Source organism: Aotus nancymaae, unplaced genomic scaffold (genome assembly GCF_030222135.1).
Source record: "Aotus nancymaae isolate 86718 unplaced genomic scaffold, 86718_ANA_hifiasm-v0.15.2.pri h1tg000028l, whole genome shotgun sequence".
NCBI lineage: Eukaryota > Metazoa > Chordata > Mammalia > Primates > Aotidae > Aotus > Aotus nancymaae.
The window spans coordinates 27,657,731-27,666,345 of record NW_026988441.1 but is presented as its reverse complement, the minus strand read 5'-3'; the positions used below and the strand labels follow the sequence as shown (position 1 = coordinate 27,666,345).

Sequence of the window (8,615 nt, the reverse complement as noted above, 5' to 3'; positions counted from 1 at the left end):
ACGCCCAGCTTTTTTTTTTTTTTTTTTAGAGACAGGGTCTCATTATGTTGCCCAGGCTTGTCTGAGCAGAGTCGTAATCTGTTGCCCAGGCTGGAGTGCAATGGTGCGATCTTGGCTCACTGCATCGCTGCAACCTCTAGCTCCTGGGTTCAAACGATTCTCATGCCTCAGCCTCCCGCCTCTTTCCTCTTAATTTTACTTCATAGCCTTGTCATCAGGGAGTTGTTTGCGGCTGTTTCTTTATTCATCTCTGGTCTCCTTACCCCCAGGAGGGCTTCTTTCTGCCTGAGCAAATTGCTAAGTCCAAGCCCCTCAGAGTGGGCGGCTGGATCTTGATCTATTCTCGGGCTCCCTGCGCGCTCTCCCCAACCCCGCTCCCCCAGGTTCTTCAGGGGTTTGAATCAGACAGGGTGTTAATCCCAGCTACTAGGAAACACAAAACGGACCCCAAATAACAAAAACAGCATGCCAGCGCTTAATCAATGTGCTGCAACATCGCTAGGAGAAAAATGCATCATTTATATTTCCATTTTACAGATGAGAATCCTGAGGTGTCTGGTTTGAGACCTCCGTAACACACCAACCAGGACGACGAAGCCCCGAGTATGAAGCGTCTGGGATCTCACCCCACACCCGAGTTCAATACTTAGGCATCCTGCAGGCGGCGCGCGCCGCCGCCCCCGTTGCAACCGGGACAGTAGGAATGTCTACAACTCCCGGCGTGCGGCGCGCGCCGAAGCTCCTTTACTGTCATGGTGAAACAGGTGGAGCTTGCCTCGTTGCCTTCTGGGAGATGAAGTCTCGCTGTGAAGAGAGGCAGGGCTTTAAGTAGTAGGCGGATCCGTAGCCAATGAAGACACGGGTAGCTTTGAGTGCGGGGCCGAGAAACCAATAGGCATGCGGTATTGAGAAGGCGGGTTTTCCGGTAGTGAAGGACTGGTGAACGGCTGCGCGAAAAAGGGCACTTCCTTTTGCAGGTGGCGGCGAACGCGGAGAGAACGCCATGAAGGCTTCGGGCACAGTAAGGCGGGCGCGGCGCGGCAGGGGGCCAGGGGTATGGGGCACGTACCCCATCGGGGGCCTGTGGAGGTGGCGTGGGTCGGGTTGGTGCCGCGCGCTCCTTTCTGGGTCCCCTTTGGCCGCGCGCCGCCGTCTCTTGTTGGCAGCCAACATGGCGGCCATCGTGGTCGCCGCGTGGAGAGAGCGATGAGTGACCTGGGTCAGCTCAGGGATCGCGGTGTCCCGACGACTCCGGGTCTTTTTCCAAGGGGAAGGAATAAGTCGCGCATCATGGAGGCCCGAGCCACGGCACCTCATCGAGCCGCCTAGTTTCTGTGTTCCTTTATGCAATGTGGATGTGTCAGGGGAGCAGTAATATTTCTCCGTGAATGTTTGTAAGAAGCGGATGAGAATTCCTAATAATGAGCCGAAACGGGGAGCGCGAGGCTTAGCGCTGTGACACATACTGGCGCAGAGATGGGAGAGCCTAGACTCTCATGGAGTGGTTGTATTATGTACAGATCTCCAGCCTCAAGTTTCCTCGCTGTTAAAGGGGCGGGCCCCATCGTTCCCTTCCTGAACGTGTGGTGCCGAGGCCGGTGGGTCAGCTTCAGAGTAGAAGTAGGAACTGGGTCTGATCATTTGTATCTATTTTTAATTGATACTAGAAAAAAAGCTAGCGAGTCAGTTTCAGAGGTGGTTTCTTTGTGCCATGTCACAGGGCTTGGACTTGACTAGAGATTCTCACCTTTGCATCTGGAAGCAGGGAGCCTTCCCTGGGCCAAATGTTTTAACTGCAGTTGGGAAAACGGAGGCAGCTGCACCTCTCGTGGGGACAGCGCAGGGATCCCAGGGATGGGGAGAGACTTGGAGTCTTGACCTAGTTCTGTCTGGAATGGGCTGTGATATCCTGTGCCGGTCACTGTCTGTCGGTCTCAGGGTGAAAGAAGATGGTGGCTGGATGTTGTGAGGTTCAGGGTGGCTGTTTTGACGGGAACTGCAAAGCAATTCAGGACTGCAGCATGAAGAAAGGAGGCTGTGAGTCTAACTACACCTCAGCTTCCTCGGTCTGAAACCCTTAGCCCAGGCAAAGGAGAGGCAGGCAACTCAGTTAATCCTTCCTGGAGACTTCTCTCCTCATTTCATTTTGTGGCTAAAGCTCTGGTCGGGAGTGTGATCTACAGTCACCAGGAATCCACATGGAGGCCCCGGGGTGGCCCTGGCTCCTGTTTTCCCGAATCTGGTGGTCACCAGGCGCAGGAAAGGGAGTGAGATGGATCTCCACAGTTGCCTCTGGGTGCTGGCCCTACCTCACCCCTGTTTCCTTTCAGCTACGAGAGTACAAGGTGGTGGGTCGCTGCCTGCCCACCCCCAAATGCCACACGCCGCCCCTCTACCGCATGCGAATCTTTGCGCCTAATCACGTCGTCGCCAAGTCCCGCTTCTGGTACTTCGTGTCTCAGTTGAAGAAGATGAAGAAGTCTTCAGGGGAGATTGTCTACTGTGGGCAGGTACAGGGAGGCCAGGGCTGTGTGGGGTCTGGAGTGGATTTGCGCTTCTTGGGGCATTGTGCATCTCCAGAATTAATCAGACGTTGACTGGGTGCAGTAGCTCATGCCTGTAATCCCAGCACATCAGACATCAGAGCTCCAGGTCATGTACTTGTCTGGGTCACAGGACTAGAGCAGAGCTCATGTGCCATTTCCCTGACCAGAAAGCCAGGGACCCAGGGAGGGGGGTGGCTGGCATAGTGGGACGCCTTGTTTGGGGCTGTCTTCTCCTGGGCCCTGTCTGTCAAGTGGGGAGAGGCAATGCTCCCCGTCAGTGGGTGGTAGCTAAGTTGGCCCAGACAGGTCCCAGGAGACTTGAGTTCAGGGAAAACATCTGGGGCCGGGTTGGTGTCCGTGGTGGAAGCCTGAGCTCCAGGCTGTTCCCTTATATGACAGGCTCCCTGAGGGGGCCCGCAGGTGTGTGGAACTGGGAAACTGAGGCACACAAGAGTCTGGCCGTAGAGGGGCCCTGGGGGCTGAGTTGTGCTTTAGAAGCTGAGGGTTCAGTGAGGTTGGGGCTAGGGTGGATCTGGCTTGCCGCTCTCACCTCTCCCTGTGCCCTCCCCTCGGCAGGTGTTCGAGAAGTCCCCCCTGCGGGTGAAGAACTTCGGTATTTGGCTGCGCTATGACTCCCGGAGCGGCACCCACAACATGTACCGGGAATACCGGGACCTGACCACCGCGGGCGCTGTCACCCAGTGCTGTAAGCTCCTGTCCCGCCTCCCCTTTTAGATCCTCCTTGCCGCCCTCACACTGAGACAGGGCAAATGCCAGAGGCTTCTGGGCAGGAGAGTCTCAGAGCTGGTGGTGAGGCACAGGAAGACAAGAGGATGCCCTGGATGTACTTTTCTGAAAGAGCCCAGCCAGGTTCGGTTGTGAATTGAATTGCATCCAGAAACTTCCTTTTTGGGTCTGCACCTTGTGTAGATTGGGGTCCACATCTCCACTATATTCTGGGACCAACTTAGAACCAAGTTCAACCCCTACCCCATGTTGGGGGCTGACACCTTTTCCCTGGCTCACCTGCCAGGGCCTGTGAGGCCTCCACACCTCCCTGCTTGCACCTAAACCCAAGAATCACTGTTTCTTATAGCGGTGGTTTAAACAGAGGTGCAAACAGCAAGCGAATCTCGTCGCCTTTGGGGGGCTGTGGCCGTGCCCCTCAGAGTGAATTTGGAGGTTCTACAACTCTCGAGTGTCGCGTGTGCCCCTGTGAGCCCCAAGCCCTCAGGCAGTCGCTGTGACCCACAGGGCGTGCCAGGTCATTGAGCAGGCACTCAGTAGGAGGTTTGCTGAGTGATAGAGCCCAGGCAGCCCCGTCACTCAGCCCCTCCTCTCCACAGACCGAGACATGGGCGCCCGGCACCGCGCCCGGGCCCACTCCATCCAGATCATGAAAGTGGAGGAGATCGCAGCCAGCAAGTGCCGTCGGCCGGCCGTCAAGCAGTTCCACGTGAGTGCCTTGCGGGGCTCCCCTGAAGGGAGGCGCCTGCTCTGACGCAGGAGCCCAGTGGGGGGCGGCTACACTTCGGTGGCCCCCAGAGGATGTGGGGGTAAGAGGCTTCCAACCCCTCAACCTGCCTCCCCTCCCCACAGGACTCCAAGATCAAGTTCCCGCTGCCCCACCGCGTCCTGCGCCGTCAGCACAAGCCACGCTTCACCACCAAGAGGCCCAACACCTTCTTCTAGGTGTGGGGCCCTCGCCTGGGTGTGCCCCAAATAAACTCAGGAACGCCCCGGTGCTCACTGCATGTTTTCTTTGCACATTCTGCAGAGCTCAAAGGGGTGCTGTGAGAGGCCGGCCCAGTCACCTCCTGGGGCGCAGCTGAGCTGCCACTTCTCTGTCCTGGAAGGGGTCTTCCTTGCAAACAAACAAACCTTCACATCCTCTCCTTGAGTGGGCCCCTCAGGAGCCCTCGGTGCTGCTGGCAGCCCTGGGCTGTGAGCTGCGGGGATGCTGTCTGTCCCAGCTGCCTTGTCAGGCACAGGCCTCCGAGGCCCCCCTGCTGAGTCTGGACCAGGGAGAATCTCCCTAGATTGTGGGGTTGGGATTCCCCTCCTGGCCTAGAACCTAAGTCTCTGGTTCCCAAAATTCTCAGAGTAGACACAAGGGGGCACCCACGGGGCACTCTGCTGCCTGGAGACTGTTTCTCTTTCCCTGGTTGGGGGCTTAGATGACGCTGCCCAAATCTTGCCCAAGGAGGTCAAGGACTCACCACAGGTGAGTGGTTGTTTCTAGGAAACCGCACCAGGTCTGGAAAATTCCAGGCGTGACACTAATCCCATCCTGGCTGGGTCCCTCTGTCAGGTGGAGGCTAAGCTGGCATTGGAGAAGCTTGAGATGTAGCCAGGAGTTCAGGCTCTGGGAGCCTCCTGTCGTTGTGTGACCTTGGGCAGCCCTGGTCTGGGCCGCAGCCCTTCTGGGACTTGCTGTCTTGATCAGAACATCAGGTTCCACATTGACTTGGGAAGTGCCTGCTGTACCAGCATCGGGGGCAGCCTCTGGGGCCCTCTTTTGTCCTAGACAGCCACGATTAGGAGGAAGCCAGGACTGGGTAGCAGTCAGTTAAGGGTTTTTTGAAAGAGTGTCTTGCTCTGCTGCCCTGGCCGGAGTGCAGTGGAGAGATCACGACTCACTGTAGCTTCAACCTGGGTTCAAGTGATCCTCCTACCTCGACCTCCCAAGTAGCTGGGACTACAGGGGCATTGCCACACCCAGGACAAGACACAGCCTTTCCTCCACCTGTAGAGGAGCCATGTGGGTTCCAGGAAACCAGGCCACTTCCCAGCCTTACCTGGCACTTGGAGACGTTCCCAGAACCTGCACAGGGCCAGTGCGCAAGCAGCCATTCAGGTGAGGCCTGGAGTCAGCCCTGCAGACCACAGAATCGCACCAGTCCTTAATAACCGGCTCCTTCCCACCCCAGCACCCTCACGCTTGCTGGGAATACCCCAGATTCCCCCAGGCTGCCTCGCTCAAGTTTATAAACGAGGGTTCCTGGGACTCTGAGAGGGCAGGGGCCGTGTGTGTCACCGTGTTCCCAGGAGGGGCTCAGAACTTCCCCACGGGTCCCTTTTTTATTTTGTGAAAGCTCTTTACATAGCAGTGCACCAGCTTGGGGAAAGTCAAACATTTTTCCAGGATATCTTTTTTTTTTTTTTTAATGAGGTGGAGCCTTGCTCTGTGGCCCAGGCTGGAGTGCCATTGTGCGATCTCGGCCCACTGCAACCGCCATGTCCCAGGTTCAAGCGATTCTCCTGCCTCAGCTTCCCAAGTAGCTGGGATTATAGCACCCACCACTATGCCCAGCTAATTTTTTGTATTTTTAGTACAGTTGGGGTTTCACTATGTTGGCTGGTCTCAAACTCCTGACCTCAGGTGATCTACCTACCTCGGCCTCCCAAAGTGCTGGGCTTACGCCACCGTGCTCGGCCCAGGATACTTTTAATGTTCCTTAGAGTATGGGGGTGCAGGGGGCGGTGCAGGCTGAAAATTTTAAAATCTTGCCTAGACAATTTATCTTTTGTGGTTTCTAGTACAAACTCCTTTCTCCATAAGGGAATCTTCATGCTTAAGTGCCACTCAGAAAATACATTTCCCGGCCTCCATAGCGATGGCCAGGTGTGGCTGGTGGCTGCCATATCAACACTTCGGGAGGCCGAGGTAGGAGGATCACTTGAGGCCAGGAGTTTGAGACCAGCCTGGGCAACATAGTGAGATCCTGTCTTTACCAAGTAACATTAGCTGGGTGTGGTGGTGCACACCTGTAGTCCCAGCTACCTGGGGGCCTGAGGTGTGAGAATCACTTGAGCCTGAAGGTTCATGGCTCATGCAGTGAGCCATGACCATGCCACTGTACTCCAGCCTAGCAACAGGGCGAGGCCAAACAAAAATACAGCAGTGATGTGCCGTTCCCAAGAAAGTGCGTCTGGCTGGTATGTGGGCACGATGGCGAGTGCTCCAGCAGTCATTTTGGACCATGAAGAAGGAACAGGCAAGCGAGGGAGAAGCCCCGTCCCTGCCCAGCCCCTCCTTGAGGCTTGACCCTTCTACCTACCCCCTTGATGAGAACACGGGAGGAGATGTGAATCCTGCGTAGATTGTAACGGAGCTGCTCTGTTAGATATGACCTTAACCTTGAGCTGGGTCTAAAGCAGGGCGTGGCATTGTGGACTCAGGCCATGAGAACTGTGTCTGGGGGAAGTCCCTGCCCACTCTGAGCCATTTCTTCCTGTATAAAGTGAGGGTGGTGATCCCTCAGGGCTGTGGTGGGCGGGCAGGCAAGGCAATAGATGAGTTGGAGGATGAGAGATCAGGAGAGTGGAAGGCTCGGCCCCCACCAAAGCCCACTGCACACCCCTGTCTCCACCTCAGTCCCCTCTCTGTGCCTTGGAGCTCCTCCAGGGCTTCAACCAGGTGGCAGCAGCCTGGGAGCCAGTTGGGAGAGCTCTGCCCCAACCAGCTGAGACATGGAAACAATTCCATTACTGAGGGGCTGTCGACAGGATGAACGCCCTCCCCGATCACTGGCCTGCACCTGTTCATCTCCACCTTGCCATCTACTCAGCCTCTCATAAATGTGCCCAGAAGCCGCTCCACCACTGAATTCCCCCACCCCCTGCCAATCCCCATCCTTCCATTCAGTCAGATTCCTCTACCATCTGGCCAGCTACCTGTCCATCCGTCTGTCCACTCAATCCACCCCATTCATCCATCTACCCACCCACCCATCCATCCACACATCCATCTACACATCCATCCACTCATCCACCCATTCACCCACTCACCCATCCATCCACCCACCTGCCCATCCATCCACCCATCCATTCATCCACCTACCCATCCAGCCACCCACCCATCCATCCATCCACCCATCCATCCATCCACTCACCCATCCATCCACCCACCCACCCATCCATCCACCCATTCATCCACCCATCCATCCACCTACCCATCCATCCAGCCACCCACCCACCCATTCATCCATCCACCCACCCACCCACCCATTCATCCATCCACCCACCCATCCATCCACACATCCATCCACTCATCCACCCACCCACCCATCCACCCACTCGCCCACCCATCCATCCACCCACTCATCCACCCATCCATCCATCCATTCATCCACCTACCCATCCATCCAGCCACCCACCCATCCACCCACCCATCCATCCATCCATCCATCCATCCATCCACCTACCCATCCATCCAGCCACCCACCCATCCACCCACCCACCCATCCATCCATCCATCCATCCATCCACCCACCCGTCCACCCACCCATTCATCCATCCACCTACCCATCCATTCATCCACCCACCCATCCATTCACCCATCCACCCACCCCAAGTAGCTGGAATTACAGGCACCTGCGACTATGCCCGGCTAATTTTTGGAATCCTCTTATCCACCTACCCATCCATCCACGCACCCATTCATCCACCCATCCATCCATGCATGCATACATCCACCCATCCATCTGCCCAATTCATCCAGCCATCTATCCATTCATCCATCCATTCTCCCATCCAACCACTCATCCATCCAACCATCCATCCATTTACCTATCCACCCATCTGTTCAATCCTCTACCCAAACTCCACGTGCACCCCCCCCGACTATCCCTTTGTCTTGGTCTCAATCATCCTTGAGCCCCTACGTCGTGCAGGGGACTGAGTTAATTCTGGTGTGGGTACTCGACAGAATACACACACCCTGGTTCTTTCTCAGGAGGGAGAAGAGCAGTCACAACCCCATGCAGAGGCTGGGCCTGATGGTGGTGTGCCCATAGTCTCAGCTACTTGGGAGTCTGAGGCAGGAGGATCACTCGAGCCCAGAAGGTTGAGGTTGCAGTGAACCGTAATCTCTCCACTGCACTTGAGCCTGGACAACAGAGCGAGACCCTGTCCCAGAAAAACAAATACAAAAAACAAGAACTGCCCCTGACTTTTGAGGAGAGGAGGCACAAGACCAACCAGAGTGAAACCCCTGGGGCTGGGCAGAAATGGCTCGTTTCACGTGGCTGTGAGTGGGCTGATAAGGCAGAGCCTGGCCAGGCAGAG

At 56.2% G+C, this 8,615-nt stretch overlaps 1 protein-coding gene and 1 non-coding gene across 2 annotated transcripts; both read left to right on the top strand.

The window, feature by feature from the left end:
* Positions 1 to 931: 931 nt before the first annotated feature.
* On the top strand, positions 932 to 4,291 carry RPL18A (ribosomal protein L18a). Its single transcript, XM_012443528.2, has 5 exons — positions 932 to 1,021; positions 2,331 to 2,510; positions 3,123 to 3,252; positions 3,893 to 4,002; positions 4,146 to 4,291. Exons 1-5 carry the CDS (start codon positions 1,004 to 1,006, stop codon positions 4,236 to 4,238), a joined length of 531 nt encoding a protein of 176 aa, XP_012298951.1. The 5' UTR covers positions 932 to 1,003; the 3' UTR covers positions 4,239 to 4,291.
* On the top strand, positions 3,607 to 3,739 carry LOC135276865 (small nucleolar RNA SNORA68). The gene has a single exon (XR_010344419.1). It is a non-coding gene; the product is annotated as a small nucleolar RNA SNORA68 (small nucleolar RNA).
* Positions 4,292 to 8,615: the final 4,324 nt, after the last annotated feature.